Below are 18,646 nucleotides of genomic sequence, written 5' to 3'. Positions count from 1 at the left end.
ACACACATCATGTGCATGTCCACTGTGTGCATGTGGTGAGATGAACCCAAGGGAGCACAAATGCCATCAGCTGTTCTTTGGGGTGCCATAAAGGTCAGTGGGACAGAGATGGTGTTCAGGGGTCTCTTCCAACCTGTGTTATTGTAGGATTCCATGAATCTTTTCCTTGGAGATATAAAATGCCCCAGAGTAAATACAGCAGCTCTTCTGAGGAACGTTTCTCCACTCAAACCTTGATAGGGAATCTATCAGATATATTTGATGAAAGCAGCTTAGTCTGATCTGCTCACACACTGGACCACAAGGAGGGTGATGGTGGGTACGATGCTCTCTCTGAACAGGCCCAGAGGACCTGTTTGCTGTGTCCCAGAAACTCGCCTGGAAGGTCGGGATATGGAGAAGAGGTTTGGTCTGGGAAGGGACAGACAGGGGCTGGTGGAACTGGCTGGTGTGACCGTGAGACGTCTCTCCAACACCTCAGAAAAGTCCTGGCTCTCAGGGAGGCTGCATGGTCCTCTGAGAAAGAAAATAGCAAACATGACTTATCATGGAATCATAGAACAATTGTGGTTGGAAGAGACCCTCAAGATCATCGAGTCCAACCATAACCTAAATCTGGCACTAAACGATGTCCCTAAGAGCCCCATCTGTCTGTGTTTTGAACACTTTCAGGGATGGGGACTCCACAACCTCACTGGGCAGTCTGCTCCATTGCTTCAAAACCCTTTCTCTGAAGAATTTCTTCCTAATATCCAATCTAAACGTCCCCATGTGCAACTTGAGGCCATTTCCTCTTGTCCTATGACTTGCTACTTGGGAGAAGAGACCAACTCCCTCCGTGATAAAACCTCCTTCCTGGTAGTTGGAGACAGTGACAAGGTCTCTCCTCAGCCTCCTGTTCTCCAGGCTGAACAGCCCCAGCTCCCTCAACTGCTCCTCGTGAGACTGGTGCTCCAGACCCTTCACCAGCCTTGTCACCCTCCTCTGAACTCTCTCCAGCACCTCAATGTCTTCCTTGCCATGAGGGGCCTCAAACTGACCCCAGGATTCAAGGTGCAGCCTCACCAGTGCCCAGTACAAAGGGATGATCACTTCTCTAGTCCTGCTAAAGCTCTGATTGAATCAAGGCTTGAACACCTTGGTGTGACCCAGTTGGTGACAGGTTGGACTGCAGACTCCTGAGGTCCCTTCAACCTCAGTTCTCTCATGATCCCATTGTGATGTTGGGCTCTGTTTCAGACTGGAGCAGAGCAGGCGATGATGGGGCAGGACCCACCTGTGCTGTAGGTGACCATCTAAACCAACATCTCAGCCAGGGAACCAGCCAACACCTCAGTGTAACTCGCTCTGGGCAACGTGTGAGGAGTCCTGGGCAGGGCAGGTTCAGAGGGCATGGGGCGCTGTGCAAGACACAACGTGATCTTAGCTTCATGCCTGCAGGCCCATCAGATGTCAGTGGATGTCAATGACAATTAAAATAAGAACTGAAGACAAAGATCCAAAGCAAAGGAAGGTGTCAACATATTTTTTTTTTGTTTCTTTGGTGAGGTGTCTTTTGTTTGGAAAGGAAAGAGTTCTCCAGAAGAGGGGATGGATTCAGGACACAAATGTCTTCAGCTCCAGGGACACAAACACCTGTTGCCAGTGTAGATACCCCGAGAACCCCTGCCCAGGCTCCACCTGCACTGCACGGTGCTCTGGTCTCCCCAGGTCCTGTGTGATAGATGCCAACACCAGGACAGCACCTCAGGTACACTGGGGCGCTAAAATGGCCCTGGCTGTTTATGGTGAGAAGCTGTTAGCTATGTACTAAGGGTTGGAGAATATTGGTTTTCCCCTGTACTTCTATTACCAACACTCTATGATTTCATCTCCCTCGTCATTCAGGAGTTCCCACCTCTCCTGATTCAATGTCCCTGTCCAAGGACAACTTTCCAGCCCTGTCTGGATGTTTGCCCTTCCCAGTGCTCTCAGGTTTCTCCTCCACTTGCTCTTTGGTCATTCAGTGGCCTCTCAACTGTCTGGTTTCTGCTTTGAGCTTCAGGGAGTTACAAACTTGCCCCGTTCTTCAGAGCTCTAATTGACATGGCAGTCAACACGTTCATTGTGTTTATTTCTATCCTCTCCTGTCTCTCTGTCTAAAGCAGTTCTTGTGTGGGTGTCCCTTGTGGATGCTGGACCTCACCAGATCCACTTACACACACAGCTGAGGAAAGTGTTTTGCTGTTGATTGAACTGTGCAGTGTTTGCACAGGAGAGCAGGTGGAGCTGGTGCACAGGAGCTGCAGCATCTCCTGCAGAGCTCAGTGGAGAAGTCTGATGGAGGAAAAGTGATGCAATCTCTGGTGGCCAATGAGGGAACCGGCAGACTGGGGGTGGGGGTGAGGAGCCAGGTTGTCCATACAGTGTCCAGCCTCAAGGACTATTCTCCTGCCTGTCCAGATGTCTTCAGGAGACCCTCGGGATCAATGTCTAGTGTAGAATGCTGCTGTCACTTCTTCTATACACTGGAAAATGAGAGAAAATACCATTGAAAGAAAAAACCCTCCTTTATGAAATCTTCTTTGAAACCTTCATCAGCAAGTGTCCCATTGAAACCTCTACAGTTAGTTCTACAAGTCTGGAAGGTTTCAAAAAAAGTACAGAAAGAAACATCGCTCGTTAGGGCTTTCTGCGTTCTAATGAGCCCCATGGCGTATTTGGTGCTGAGTCCATGAACCTCAGATACCAAGCACAGACTGAAGAATCTGCTCAAGAAGTCCAAGGCAGAACAAACTCCAAAGTACCTTGAAGCATTAATGGGCCCCACTGAGGGCTGTTACTGACAAAGCCTCCCAGGGACTCGTTAGAGCAGATAATTGGAGGCAGTGATTGCATCAGGCACAGGCAAAGTGCAGCAGCTCTGATGCTGAGAAAGCCCTTGGTTTGTCTGATGAAGGACAATGGCCAAGCCTTGAGCCCCTGCCCCTGGAAGGGAGATCCTGTCCCTCACGTGTGGCTCAGGGCTCTTCCTGGGGCTGTGGGGAGTGTGATGCCCAGTGCAGGACAATGGTGTGACACTCCCTGGGGGTGCAAGGAGGCAATGGGGTGCCATGGCCATGTCCACCATGTGTCTCCTCTTAGGCCTCGCTGGCAGGGACATCAGCCATAGCCAAGGGGACAAAGACCTTGGCTCTTGCAGGGACATCCAGCCTTGCCAGCGCACTTGGCCATGTCCACCAAGGTCCATCCTGCACTGTCCCAGGCCTGTGGCTGTTTCCCCACAGGCTGTAGACACCCCATGCGCTTCCCCACCTTGTTCTCAGCCCAGTGTGTCCCCACCTGTGCTGCTGTCTCTACATCCTCACCAGCTGTTCCTTGAAACACAAAGCCATGGCTGATCCAGACTCCTCTGAATGACCACAGCACTGTGCTCAGAATGATATTTCTTGATCCTGAGCTTCACTCTGGACCTCCAGAGCTGCAGTTTCTGATGGTTTTTCTTTCTTATGCTGTTTTCCTCCACCAAAAAAAAACCAAACCAAACGAAACCAAACCAAAAACAAATCAAAAAAACAAAACTGCCACCATCTTGGAAAGTGATTTTTAGAATTTCTGAAGCTACTACTGCCCTTTCTTTTCATGGTGTTACCACAGCCACCAACTAAGACCCTGATAGCTGCTCACATCCTGCCCCTAATCCCCAAAGTGGGACAAGGGAGAGAACTGAAAGGGAAGAGAATAACTCGTGGGCTTAGAAAATAAAATTCATAAGACAATAAAAGTAATTATAAAATATTACTACTAGTAGTGTACAGATACTAAAATATACATAAAATAAATGATACTCAGTGCCATTCCCCACAGACCTCCAGTCATGTGGAACAGCTAACCCAAAAGAAGGGAGCGCCCTGGTCCTGAACAGCTGATCCCAGCAAGAGAAAGCAAAAATGTAAACGGCAGAAAGGCCCAACGGCCAACTTAAACACAACAAAATGTCATAAAACTGAACTAACACTGACCTCCCAACAGAATGAACAGAACCAACCAACGTAGCCAGGAAATCTGAACTAACCAGCTGGAAAAGGCATCTCCAGTTTTATACCGAGCATGACACTAATGGTAGAAAATACCTCGTTGATTGACCTGGATGTCAATGAAGGTACTGTCCTGTCTGTGCCCCCACCTATCCATTTGCACCTGGAGCTGCACTCCAGAGAAGTCCTTGTTTTCACTGACAATAGTCCAGGTAAATTAAATACAAATAGATAAATTAAATTAAGAAAATACACTCAGTGCCATCCCCTGTGTAACTCCAGTCACACGGAGCAGCCAGTCCTGCAGAAGGGAGCACCTTGGTCCTGAACAGCCCATCCCAGCCAGAGAGAGCAAAAGGGCAACAGGCAGAAAGGCCCAAAGGCCAACGGCAAAATGGCAGAACGGCAAAAGGCCGAACTGACATCGAACTCCTGACAGGATGAAACTTGTGAATGGAACTGACCAAGCCAGCTGGAAAACCCAAAGTAACGGATGTAACAAGCCCTAGAAGCCGGCTCCAGCTTTAGACTGATCATGGCGCTAATCATGGGGAATATGTCATTGATGAGCCTGCATGTCAATCCAGGTGCTGTCCTGTCTGTGTCCCCTCCTGCCAATCTGCATCCTCAGCTGGATGGCCAAAGAAGTCCTTGGTTTCCCTGACAACAGTCAAGATCTCAGTGAGTTCTGACATTCGTCTCATAGCAAATGGCAAACACTGTAAAGCTGCTAAAAGACAAAATGAACTCTACCCCAGGGAAGAAACAGCGTTACCTCATTATTCTCATAGTAAATGTAAGCAAAAGACTCTACTGGCTGTGAAGGAGAGAGGTTCAAAATGCATGAGGAAAATTAACCCAATTTCAGTAAAACCAGCACGTTTCCTCAGCCTCCCCTTCACCAGACTAAAGAAGTTTGGGTCTCTCAACATCTCCACACGTGACCCAGACTTTCTCTGGCCACACGACAGCTCCTCCCATTCCTCCAGAATGGGGAACCTCACACTGGGACACACGGCTCCAGATGTGACCGCACCAGTGCTGAGTCACGATGGGCAATAACTGCCCTTGTCTGGGTGGCCACGCTCCTCCCAGTGCAGCCCAGTGTGCTCGTGGGCATGTTCCTGCTCAGCACCACTGAGAACTGGCTGAACATCCAGGCTCAGAGGGTTGTGACCAGTGTCACAAAGCCCAGCAGGAGGTACCATGAGGAGCACTGAAGGACACCATATCCCCACCCAACATCTCCTCCTACAGGTGTCTCTTGGGTCCCTGGAACCACCTCAGTGCCAAGGGGGAGAGCACGGCCTGCATGGGGTGGAGGAGATGGGGTCTGCAATGAGGGTCCAGGGGCAGTTTCTCCTGGTAGTTCAGGCAGCAACAAGCTGGGCTGGATATTTGGAGAGAGCAACTCTTCCTAAGCGCCTCCAATGGGCATGAGGATGGTCTCCAGTTTTCTGCATGCTGCCTTTTCTAGTGGAGATCACAGAGGCTGCCAGCCCTTTAGAGGACCCAGGACAGGCCTTGTCCTTCCTCTGGTCACAGCTGGACCCCAGTTCTCCAGCTTGGCCCCAGCTCAGGAGCCTTGTCTAGGGGTGACGTTTGGGGTAAGGTTGACAAGACTGGTTCATAAGTTTGTCTTAAGGACATGTGATGAGCACCAGGACTGAAGTACCAGAGCAAAAGGATGTTGCTTCTGGGTGAACACTTTCTTCAGTTTCCAGTCCAGGTCTGCTCCTGTCTGATCTCCCCCATCCCTCCTCTGATCTGCTCTGGTGCTCCTGGCCCCATCCTGTGCTCCCCACAGGGCCCCAACCTGGCACAAATGCTCTGCAGAGCAGTTTGGCTGCAGAACTATGGGGTGACTGCACACTGGTTGTGCTGCTCATTGAGGGACACAGATGCAACTGCATGGGCTGCACTGTCACTGAGCTCATTCCTGGGGGTCTAAAGCTCTGGAATGAGTCCAGAGCATTTCTTGGGAGTCATTGGGTTTTCCGCTCATTTCGGTTCAGCAATGCCTTCCTTATCCTTCAGGTTCCCGAAACTGGTGCAGGAAGACGCTGCCTATCCCCTTCTCAGGGACAGAGGTAGGCTGACCAGCCCTGAATTCTTCAAATCCTCCTTCAAGCCCTTCTTGAAGATGAGCTTGACATCTTCCTTTCTTGAGGACCTCAGAACTTGACTCTGATTCACACTGTCCCTTTGGCCTCCTGTTGCCACTCCCAAGGATGGGAGACGCCTCAGCCCTGTGGTGTGTCACCTGCTCTGCACTCATCTGAGATGTCCCACATCATGAGGAATGGACACGGGGAGCTCAGTTCAAGGAAGAAGATCCCAGTGGGTGGTTTCCCATGGGCTGTTACTCCCAACATGAAGTGACCTTGAAACATGGTCTGTCTCACAGGCCTTCATGGAACCATCAGGAACAGCTGGTGTCGTTAGTGTTCACCTGGGTTCATCTCACCTCACATCCATCATGTGCATGCTCACATCTCATCAGAACAATGCAGACATGAATTTCTGACCTACTCATTCCGTGTCCCTCCATGGAGGGAAGAACAACCTCTGTGAGTAAGGGAGAGAGGCCAGAGCTAGAAATGGTGGTTAGGAGGGGCCAGTCCATGACGATGCCCTGGGGCAGCTTCTGTGGGGTGTCCAGTGCACAGGGGCACAGCCCAGCCCCTGCTCTGCTGGTCCTGCAGGTCTCTGGCAGGAGCCTGGCTGTGAGAGGACACTGCTGTGTGCCAGCCCTGCACACACACACTGTTTATCTATACACTGGTGTTTGAATCTGTGGGACACTATCATAAGCATATGATTGAAGATATAAACCATCGTGTATTACCCTGAGGAGATCACCTTTCTCTGTGGAAAGGCTGTTCTGAGACCAGCTCTGTGACACAAGTGCCCATTGCCTGTCCCTGCTTGCGCCCACAGCACTGACACACAGCAGGACGGTGACCAAGCTGCCAGAGCACTCAGGCCTTGCACCAACACCAGGGATGAGAAGGAGAGTGTGGAGTGGAACCAAAACAGCTCTGGAAGAACAAGCACTGCTGCTCCCTGGCAGTGCTGACATGCGAGAGCTCTTTTCCCTTCCACCCATGCACACAGGAACTGTCCCTGCAGCTCCAGAAAGCTCCCGGAGAAAGAATGCTGGTGAAAAAAAGTGGTGAAGGACCCTTTATTTTGCTTGAACACAGAGAACAAGATTCAACACTGACACAGCCACTTGGTGTGAAAAGAAAAGCAGGCAGTGAATTACAAACAAAATTAAAATATTATCATAAAAAATAAAAAAAAACAACCAACCAACCAAACAAACAAAAAACCACCAACAACACAAATAGAGACAAAAAATAAATACTGCACACAGGATTAACCTCCAATGAGATAGAATATAATCTTATGTAGAAGAAGATTGATACAATTTATAGCTTCAGAAGAAATCCAGTCATCAGTTTCCACAGGGCATCCTTGAGCTCCTGGTTCCTCATGCTGTAGATGAGGGGGTTCACTGCTGGAGGCACCACTGAGTACAGAACAGACACCAGCAAGTCCAAGAATGGTGAAGAGATGGAGGGGGGCTTCAGGTGGGCAAATACAGCAGTGCTGACAAACAGGGAGACCACGGCCAGGTGAGGGAGGCAGGTGGAAAAGGCTTTGTGCCGTCCCTGCTCAGAGGGAATCCTCAGCACGGCCCTCAAGATCTGCACATAGGACACCACAATGAACACCAAACACATAAAAACTAAAGATCCATTAAACAGAATAAGCCCAAGTTCCCTGAGGTAGGTGCCCGAGCAGGAGAGCTTGAGTATCTGTGGGATTTCACAGAAGAACTGTCCCAGGGCATTGCCCTTGCACAGGGGCAGTGAAAATGTATTGGCTGTGTGCAGCAGAGCATTGAGAAACCCAGCGGCCCAGGCAGCTGCTGCCATGTGGACACAAGCTCTGCTGCCCAGGAGGGTCCCGTAGTGCAGGGGTTTGCAGATGGCAACGTAGCGGTCGTACGACATGACGGTGAGAAGAGAATACTCTGCACCAAACAAGAAAAATACAAAGAAGACCTGGGCAGCACATCCTGCAAAGGAAATGACCCTTGAATCCCACAGAGAGTTGTCCATGGATTTGGGGACCGTGATGGAGATGGAGCCCAGGTCGAGGAGGGCGAGGTTGAGCAGGAAGAAGTACATGGGGGTGTGGAGGTGCTGGTCCCAGGCTATGGTGGTGATGATGAGGCCGTTGCCCAGGAGGGCAGCCAGGTAGATGCCCAGGAAGAGCCAGAAGTGCAAGAGCTGCAGCTCCCGTGTGTCTGTGAACGGCAGGAGGAGGAACTGGGTGATGGAGCTGCTGTTGGACATTGGCTGCCTCTGGGCATGAGGACCTGTCATAGGAGGAAAAGACAGTGACAAGTTAGGGGTGACTTCTCTGAGGAAAATAAACATGTTATTTCCCATGGAAAACCACCTCCCTGATGGAGGGATGTTTCAGCTCATTCTCTCATTCAGGGGGTCCTGAATCCCCTCTCCAGCATTTCTCGTCCATCTCCTTCTCCCTGCCCATGTCTGTGCTGCCTGCAGCTGTGTGTCTGTCCCTGGTCTGCTCCCTGTCAGTGTCACAGACCCCGTCCCACCCGCTGTGTGCTCAGCTCTGTCCTGCTTACACCTCCTGGCACTGCCCAAGGGCAGCTCTGTGTGTGCAGGGGCTCAGGAGCAGCTCAGACACATGCTAACAAGAACTGGGGTCTCAGTGTCTGCTCCAAAGAGAGAAATAAATCCCCATCTCTCACTGCACATCCAGACGAGCAAGAGTGGAAAACTGAAAGCACAGACTCCTTCCCTGGCAGCTGTTGCTGTCTTGATGTCCTTGTTCAGAAGGACCCTCTGCCATGTCTGTGGGGGGATCTGGAGCTCTGAGCAGCCCTGACCCACACAGCCCCCTTCAACCCCACAAGCTCCCTGCCTGCCCTGCCGGGGGTCGCTCCTTCCCCCCACAGCTGCTGCCATGGGATCTCCCGGGCAGGCTGAGCGCTGACCCTGGCAGGCGGCAGAGTCCCTGCCCGGCACAGCCCTGGGGTGCAGGGACCCTGCTCTGCAGGACAGCCCTGGGCACCCCTGGGTGCTCCCCCGGCTTCACAGCTGTTCAACATGGCCTGACAAGAGCCCCCTCCTTACAGATCCCACAAGCTGTGCCTGTGCCAGTTTCAGGAGATGCCTCCAGGACCTACAGCTGCACTGCCCTGCACTAGAGACTTACCATGGCAAGGGCTGCAAAGGTTTCTCCTCCAGTGAGCTCTCAGTCATCCTCCCAGTCCTGACCATCCTTAATCTCTCTCTGCCTTGCTCGTCTCCTGAGATCCCCAGGCAGAGCCCTCAGCCCTGCTGCGTGTGCAGAGGAGCTGCTCCTGGGCAGAGCTGTCTCTCTGCAGCGCTGCCGCTGCCATGAGCTCCCTGTGTCCCAGGAGCCCAGCCCAGCTCAGCAGCACAGGAGCAGCACAAGGCGCTTTAATGACCCCTCTGGTGGGTTTGGTGCTGAGTCCATGGACCTTAGACCCTGGAGGAAGGTGAAGAAACTTCTCAAGAAGTCAAAGTTAGATTCAAACTCCAAAGTTTCTTGTACTGTTAATGGGTCCCACTGAGGAAACCTACTGGGAAACAATATCCAGGTTTGGTTAGAGAAGAAAACTAGAGGCAGAGATGACAGGTCAGGAAGAGCAAGGTGAAGGCGTCTCTGATGCTCAGTAATCCTGGATGTGTTTCATTAACCAAAGGGCCAAGCCCTGACCCCCAGCCCTGGAAAGTCAGATCCTGTCCCTCCCACGTTGCCCAGGGCCCTTCCTGGGACAGTGTGATGTGGGGCTGTGCAAGGCCAAGGGCAGGACTATGGTCCCACACCTCCCAGGTTCCTGGCTGGGGACAATGAGGGTTTTGAAGCTCATTGACAACATCTTCTTGACACGGGTGACTGAGAAGGCAGTGGGGTGAGGTGCCTTGTGGGACTTCTCACTTACAAACCAGAAAGAGTCGGTCAGGATGGAACAGTCAGGGATGGGAAAGTGGAGCTGAGGCTCCTGGGAGATGAGAACAAGGACAAGAGCAGGATTTCAGGAGAGCAGGATTTGGCCTGCTGAGGGACCTGCTTGGGTCCTGTGGGATATGACCTTGGTGTCTGCAGTGCTTTTCTCTCCCATCTCCTCCCTCCTCTCTCCCACCTGCTGTTGTGCAGCGTTTTTTACCCTTTCTCAAATACAATATCCCAGAGGTGCTGCCAGCATCACTGAGTGGCTCAGATTGGGCAAGGAGTGGGTCCAACTTGGAGCAACTGAAATCAGCTCTGTCTGACATTGGTCAAATTCCTGTTGTCTTCTCGGAGAGGTGACAACTGTAGCACAGCCACACTCACCCCCAGTTCCAAGACTTTGTCACGTAAGCCCAGTACAGGGTGACAATATATTGTGTGCTCCAAATTACTTGATCATGGGGAAGAAATGGATCTTCTGTCGGCAAGCTGAGCAACTCACCAGTGAATTAGTATGTTCCTAAGGGGAACTGTAATTGCCCTGACATTCACTGGCCAGGAAAAGCTGCAGCTGCCAACAGTCCAGGGGATCTTGGGCCAACTGCTTAACATGTCTGCCTGGTGGACCAACAAGGGTGATGTTCACGTGAATCTGGAACTGAGAAACAAGGAAACCCTGGTGAGAGATGTGAACATCAGTGTCCACCTTGGCTGTCATGAGCAGGACACAGTGGGGTCCCAGGCACCAGCGGGGAGGGAGGAAGGCCAGCAGCAGAGCACAGGCTGGTGGAATCCAGAGGGGAAGACTTTGACATACTGGGGGATGGTGGGCAAAGTGGTGACATGGAAGTAGATCTGAAGGGTGAAGGAGCCCAGGAAATCTGATAATCCTTACAGGACAGGCTGCTCCAAGCACAAGAATGATCTCTCCAAGTACCCATGAAAAGAAACATTTATCTCATGAGGCTGCTCCTCTGAACTGATGGAGCTGCAGGGCACAAAGGCAGCACACAGGAGGTGGGAGCAGGGGAAGCTGCAAAGGAGGAATTTAGAAACCTCGTCCATGGATGTGGGGATGATGACAAAGCTGCTCTGGACTTGATACCTGCACGGGAAGGGCAGCAAGATGAGCTGACAGAGCTTCACTTGCAGTAAGAGAATAGACAGGGTGAACGTGAGCCTGCTGCTGAACTTCAGAAGAGCAGAATCAGACAGGACTGAGGTTCTTCATGGCTTCTTTGCCTCCATCTTCAACAGCAAGGTCTCCCGGGACTTGGTTCCTGAAGGCAGGAGTCTGGAGAACACCCAGCAGTGGATGGGGCTCAAGTCAGGGGTGACCAGAGCAAACTCAGACACCGTTACAGAACAGGAGATGGGTCACTTGACCAGCTCCTGAACACAAGTATCACTGTGCTGTGGCACCTGAGATTGCCAGGAACACCCACCATTGGTCCAGAGGAGTGTGACTCCTCTTGAGCTGTCCTGGCCTGTCTCCTCATGCACATGGTGATTTAGGCACCTTCCTTTCTGACATATTCAGTCTGTATCAGGAGATGCAACACATCAATAAGAATTGGAGGCTGCTGATGCCACCTGTTCTGGAAAGGGAGGGAAGGGTGAGCAGGGAAGCAAATAAAAGAAATTTGCCTTTATTGCTATTTATTATGGAAATGTTCTCTGTATGGCTATTCCTGAAATCTCTCCAATCATCCACACCAGACTTGAAGCCTTTAGGAAAATAATGCACAGAGATTTGGCTTGTAAGAGCATTTTAGATGTTAGTGAGCCCTCTGCTTCCATGATCCTGAACTGCAGATACTGAAAGAATGAACAAGCCTCTAATGAAGTGAAAGGCAGAAGCAAACCCCAGGTTTCTGAGGGTGTTTGGACCCCATGAAGGGCCATCACTGACACAGCTGTGAAGAAAACAACCAGAGCAGATCCCTGTCCCTGGAGGCTGCTGAAGGAAAGACTTGCAGACACTGGTTCCAGGTGGTGAGGGCCATGTGGAGGTGGCTCTGATGCCACGTCAGCCCTTGATGCTTGTTCATCACTAGAATGGCTGATTCCTATCGCTTTGGAGCTGGTAGATTTTTCTCCAATATTTTTCAAGGCTTTTCCTGTGGTCAGTCTGAGTGTTTCGTGTTTTGTAGGTGGGATTTATGTCAAGTGCTGTTGCTTTAACTGCAAGGCTCTGTTTTTCTGTGGAGTTGGACATGCCTGTGAGCTCCTCACAACTCATCCAGCTTCTTTCATACACCTGGCAATGGTCACCAGTCATCTCAGTGTTTCAGTCCCAAACTTGCTTGAATCTTCTATGTGGATCCATACCCATCACTCCAGGAGGTTCATGGATCCACCAGGTCCCTGGATGATTGCTGAGGACCATCCAAGTGTGGGCAGTGTAAGAGAGGAGCAGAGCAGGGTCAGCTCATGGGCCATGACTGAGCACAGCCACCCCAGCAGCAGCCGTTCCCCATCTCACAGGCACAGCCATGCCCACAGCATGCAAATGGCACTGCCATACATGATTAGCCCAAGAGAGGCCTTCCTAACTTCCATATTCCCAGGAAGATCTTCCTCCTGTTCCTCCTCCACCTGCAGACATCAACTGCTTTCCATTGCTGGGCTCAGACATGGCTGGAAGGGTTCACTGAAGCCATCAGCCATCTCATTGCTTCTCCCTGACATGCCCTGACCCTCTCCCACACCTACAATGGCCAATCACGGCTGCTCAGGCCTCCTGCTCTTCAGAAGAGGCCTCGAGCTACTTGGTTCTTCCTGGTGCTTATTATGAACATCCTCGCTCTCTCCAGAGTTCATGGTGAGCTTTCTTGTCCATAACATCCCTTTATGACCATGTCTCACTAAATGGTTGTGTTTTATGATCATTTGTGCAGAAAGGGCAGTCACAGGACAGCACCCAATATGTCAAAACTGATGCCGAGTGAAATGCCGTAAAGCCCCGATGAGTTCCCCCTGTATCTGTGTCTCTCCTGGAAGGAGTCTGTCCCGAGAAGGGGATCCAGCTCCTGCCACTCTCTGCAGAGGCACATGAGCAGTGTCCATCACCTGGGGACACAAAGGGTGACGTTTGCCAGACCACCCGTCATCTGAACCACTTAGATGTGTGCTTGTGGATGGGGTATGGAGCCTTATAGTGCAAATACCTATTTAATTGTCATTGCCAGAGGGGCTACCACTGATGCAGAGCACTGTTTTACAAATCTTTAAATATGAGCATATACGTCTGACATTCCTAGACATATTACACAAACACTTGAAGGATTGTTCATACCTTTTAACATGAGTATCCACAGAAGCCTCACCAGCTTTGCATCTCAGGAAATGAGATCCAGAGTCCAAGGGCAGGATGGTTTGGGCTCTGTGCTGGGATCTGGAAACTGAAACGTGCTCCCATCTCCCAGCCCCCTGCCCTCCTCAGTGAGGGTGTGAGACATTCTGCCAGCCAGGGCTGAACTCACAGCCATGACCAGTATCTTATGTCCAACTGCAGCCAATGGTGTCCTGCCAGCTTCAGGATTGGAGCTTCCATTGCGGGAAGTGTTTAAAAGACATGGACATGTGGTACTTTGGGACATGGTTTGGTGGAGTACTTGGGAGTGTTAGATTTACCGTTTGACTCCATGTTCTTAAGGGTCTTTTCCAGCCTAAATGATTCTATGATTCTATGATTTGGGTTGAAACCATTTCAGTTCCATCACCTCCAGCTTCCCTCAGAGGCGGCTGTTGTGTGGCACAACTGTCCTGGCTCTCCAGGCAGGTTGGGCACTGGGTTGGTGTCTGCATTGGCAGTTTTCCCCTTCCTGGGGTAAAAGGCTGTTGAGCAGAGACAGTTGTAGAGATTTGGGTCACAGGGGTTTGCAGCAATCCTGTCAAACTCTGAGCAGGATGAGCTTTGGAGCCCAGGAAAAATGGAGATGCTCTGAAGGATGTTTGTGAACAGTGGTGCTGTCACTAGTAACAGTAACAGGGAACTCCTTATTCTCACTGATGATCATGATGATTTAAATCTCTTTAATTTCAGTCCTAACAGTCATTCTTGCTTTTCCAAGCAGCTGCTACACCTCAGTAGCTGTGTCTTGAAAGAATTTCTTAGAACAATGCTTTTTCTCTCACTTCTTTTTTTGTTTTAATCATTTAAAGAGTACACTTCTTGGACAGAATTACCCCCAAATTGTGCTTCTTTCATTATTTTTCTACCCTTTAATTTTTTCTTATGTGGTGTGATGTGGAGGTTGCATAGGAGAACAGTTTCCTTCTGAGACAAAGGTGGCCAAGGAACAGATCCCAGGTCGGTGCAAAGGCCCAAAGGAAGCCAGAATCTGTATGTGTGTGCACTGACACACACTGTCACCTGCATTTCCAGTCTCTGCAGTCCCAACAGTGCAGCAGAGTCTGGAGTTCTGAGCTCCCTCATCTGCCCTGTGTGACACGTGTAAAATGGAACTACCCTAGTCCAATGGCTGGTTTTGATTCTCTTCAGAGCCTGAAGAACCACATGGGTCAGGAGACAAGCCAGGATACCCAACCAGGACTCACATACCCTTCACGTAGATTTTAGGTGTTCCCTGGCATCTCAGCAGACATGTCACGCTGATATCTGGGTGCAAGGAGCTGGTCAAGTGTCTCGTCTCCATTTCTATAATGATGGATTTGTGTCTGGCTGCTGTGCAGACTCTGTACATGGATGCTGACACCTCTTGAACAACCTGCTCTGAAAGGGTTAACAACACAGGCTGTTCTTTCTGGAGAGGCATTAGGACAGCAAACAGTAAGATCTTAGCTGAGGGCAAAAGAAAAAGGATGGAAAAGATGTGGTCAGGACTGTTTGGGGGCACTTGTAAAGCAGCCCTGCACCTCATGTGGATTACTTCTGTGCTCAGGGAGAAACAGAGAGTTCTCCCTAATTTGTAAACATGAAGAGGAAGGAAGGACAGCGTCATTCAGGCTCAAAGGGACCTCAGGAGGCATCCTGACCAACCTCCTGCTCACAGCAGGGTCAGACCAGATTGCTCAGGGCTTTATCCAAACACATCTTGGTCACTTTCTGGGACAGAGTGGGTGTGCACTCCTGGGAAACAGCTTCCAGTGCTGGACTGTCCTCAGGACTGGAAAGTTTCTCCCTTTCTACAGCACCTTTCCAAGCCCAACCATCCAGATTGGATTTACCCATCTACTTGCAGACTGACCATAATATCCTACCTTGGACACAAAAATATCGCAGAGGATGACACTGAATGCCTTGCTGACTTACAGGGTACAGACCCCCACTGGTAACAGACCACCAATGGTCTCCCCACGTCCACAACCCTGTCCTTTCCTCACAGAAAGCAAACAGGATGGACAGGCACAACCTGCCCTGGGCAAACCCCGTCACCTTCTCTTCCAGACACCCAGCAATGGGGTCCCAGTGGCCATGCTCTGAGGCACAGCCCTTAGTTCCCCTGCTCACCCATGGGCCATTTTCAAAAGTGCACACACTGTGTGAGAGCTGCCAGTGGTCAGGGAGTCCCCCCAGTCTCCATGAGCTTTCCAAGATGGTGGAGAGTGGCCTCACTGTGACATGGTCCTGCTGTCCCAGTTCCTGGGATGCTGCCCCTGCTGTCCCATAGACTGGAGAGGATTGTGTTAGTACCAGTGATCCCTGACTTGATCCCCATCCGCTGCTGCTTGTTCTGCCTCCAGCCACAGATGCCTGGGAGACCTTGCTGGTGAAGACAGAGGACAAGAGACACAGAGATTATCACTTCTCTACCTTCTTAAATTTATCAGTGGCCACACAGTGTCTTCGTTTCTCTTCTAACTGTTCCTGAAGTAGTAACAGCTCCTTGTGGGGCCCTTGAATTGCCTTCCAGGTCTGGACTGAGTTCTGATCTGGACTGTTGCTGTGCTTGGAGGCTGCTGTCCTTGCAGACCAGATGAACTCACTGCTGCCACCCTGCCTGGCAGTTCATTCCATCCGTGTCACAGCTCTGTCTGCAGCACTGACAGCTCCAGCTCCCCAGTCAGGTCCCTGGCTGAGGACATGGCCTCACATCTGGGCTGAGCCACCCGGCACCAGCCCGGCTCTGACCTGCACAAGAAACCTGGTACCAAGTGTCCAAGAGCCCATGTGTGCAAAGGCTTTGAATCAGAGCACAGACATGACATGGGCAAAGACTGATGAATGTCTCTCTAGACCTAGGAGTATAAAACCAGAATAAAATGTCTGAACTCATTCAACTGAAGATATTCCTCCCCCGGATTGGAGGAATTAGATCCTTTGCTGTAATCTTCCTGGTGTCCTGTCTAAGGATGGGACAAGAAAAGTTGATTCTCATACTAATACTTTATTTAATACAAAGAACACAATGATGTGTCTCTTCAGAGGAGAGAGAATCAACATCACTGATTAATTGAGGTTGTTTCAAGGATGTGCCTCTGGAGCCCCAGGGACACCTGGAGGAGCCCAGAGGGGACAGAGAAAGGGACATCATGGGCTGCTCCTGTGCTGCGGAGCTGGGCTGGGCTCCTGGGACACAGGGAGCTCATGGCAGCGGCAGCGCTGCAGAGAGACAGCTCTGCCCAGGAGCAGCTCCTCTGCACACGCAGCAGGGCTGAGGGCTCTGCCTGCAGCACCAAGGGCACAGGAGCCAGGCAGAGAAAGAGGAAAGGAAATGTGGGCGGGAGGATTGCTGCGAGTTCACAAGGAGAGAAATCTTCACAGACAGTAAGTCTGTGGCTGCATATTATTACATCTGTAGATTTTGGTGGAATTTCCTAACGCTGGTACATCAAACGAGATACGTAAGTAAAACTGTTAAAGACTTTCTTGTATAGATAAGGAGGACCTGCAGCAGAGCAGGGATTTCCTCCTTAAACCAACAGAGGGATAACACATGGCAGCTGCCTCCTGCTGAGGATGACTCCAGGTGTGAGAAGCTCTTTGTGCAGGCAGGGGTGGCCAGGGCTGTCCTGCAGAGCAGGGTCCCTGCACCCCAGGGCTGTGCCGGGCAGGGACTCTGCCCCCTGCCAGGGTCAGCGCTCAGCCTGCCCGAGAGAGCCCAGCAACACTGAGGGGAGAAGCTGTTGGGGAAAGGAGCAAGACCTGGTAGGACAGGGTCATGTTGTGGAGAGGGTGCTGTGTGGGTCATCACTGCTCACAGCTCCAGATCACCTGCAGGATTTATCTAAGGCAATGACCCAATGACAAGATCAATGCAAGGATTACCAGACAGATAAGGAGCTTTGCTGAGCCTGTCTTTTCAGTTTCCTCTCCCAAGGGGTGAGGGGCTGCAGGAAAGGATAAAATTGAAAATGAGTTCTCATGCTGAAACAAGTCACTGAGACTCCTGAACTGCAGCTCTGAGTGATCAGCACATATGCCAGAAGGCTCATGACATTCCTTCCCCACCCCTCTGCCTGTGCACAGCACCTGCATCACCTTGGCTGGACCGGTCAGCCTTAGTCTGACCTGTCCTGTTTTCCAGCCTGCAGACAGGAAGATGCCCCCAGGCAGTGCCTGTGAACAGGCAGGATCTGTAGGGCCAGGGGGAGGGCACAGGGGGTGGGATGGTCTGTGAGTACTGACAGGGAACAGACATGGACAGGGAAACACCTCCCAGGGGAGAATCTCCAGGTAGCAGGGAAATGATCAGAAATGAGAGGAAACTGAACCCGGAATGATTACGGGAGGGAGAAGAGAGAAAAGTTCCTGTGACCCCCTGCAGGTCAGATCCCTCCTGTGAGCAGCCCCCTGGCCTCCTGTCCCACTCAGCAAAGCCTCTGCCCTCAGGGCCGGGGGCTCCAAGGCATGAAGCAGCTCCTGTGCAGCCAGAGCTCCAGTTCCTCTGCAGAGCACAGGGGCTGAGAGCAGCTGCCCGGCACTGTTGGTGTCTGGGAGGTGGCTGCACAGCTGGGGAAGGGGGACGCTGTCTGAGTTCCCGGCTGCCTCTGCCCTGGCCTCTCTCACCCCCACCCTCACCGCATTTTCCTTCTGCTCTGGGTCGCTGCTGTTGGGATCTTGTTCTTGCTGTCAGGCTCTCTGGGGATGGCAGTTTCAGCTGCAGAGTCACAGCCTGATCTTGTGGGTCCTTTCCTGCAGGTGTGTCCATGGGCACACGTGTCCCAACTTTGCTCTGACCTGTGGGCTGTGGGCAATGCAGTCTGTGGGGCTGGGGAATGAGCTGTGTGTGTCCTGGGCTAAACGTTGGGTGCTGAGACCTTAGGAAAGGGTGAGACCTGTCATGGTCTGAGGTGGATCCCTCTGCTCTCAGCAGCACCTGGTGGTTTTTCAGGGTAACATGGGAGTGTGATCAGCTCCCATCTCAGAAAGGTGCCAGCCCAGGGCAGCTGGAGCAGGACAGAGGGACAGAGCAGCTGCCCTCACTCTGCACTGACCCACAGGCATCCTCTGGTCTCGCAGGACTCGCTCTGTTCTCCCTGAGTGCAGCAGAAATGCTGAGGGTTTCTGACACCCAACAACACTCCCCAGGGTGGGAGGGGAGAAGGAGCTGTAGAAACCCCAAACCTCTCAAACTCAGTTTCTCAGGCCTGAGGGTGCAGATGCTGACAGTCCCTTCTGCACCAGGAGCGGCTCCAGC

The 18,646-nt window shown here is 51.5% G+C and overlaps 1 protein-coding gene across 1 annotated transcript; it reads right to left on the bottom strand.

Moving 5' to 3' along the window:
- Positions 1-6,842: 6,842 nt before the first annotated feature.
- Positions 6,843-8,383, bottom strand: LOC308050750 (olfactory receptor 14J1-like; the record flags this gene model as incomplete). Its single annotated transcript, XM_080360890.1, has 1 exon — positions 6,843-8,383. One exon carries the CDS (start codon positions 8,381-8,383, stop codon positions 7,451-7,453), a length of 933 nt encoding a protein of 310 aa, XP_080217016.1. The 3' UTR covers positions 6,843-7,450.
- Between the last annotated feature and the right edge of the window lie 10,263 nt (positions 8,384-18,646).

The sequence above is a fragment of the Nesoenas mayeri genome, assembly GCF_963082525.1.
Source record: "Nesoenas mayeri genome assembly, chromosome: 29".
NCBI classification, from domain to species: Eukaryota; Metazoa; Chordata; class Aves; order Columbiformes; family Columbidae; genus Nesoenas; species Nesoenas mayeri.
Note: the sequence above shows the minus strand (reverse complement) of the source record. Positions and strands in the feature narration are given on the sequence as shown.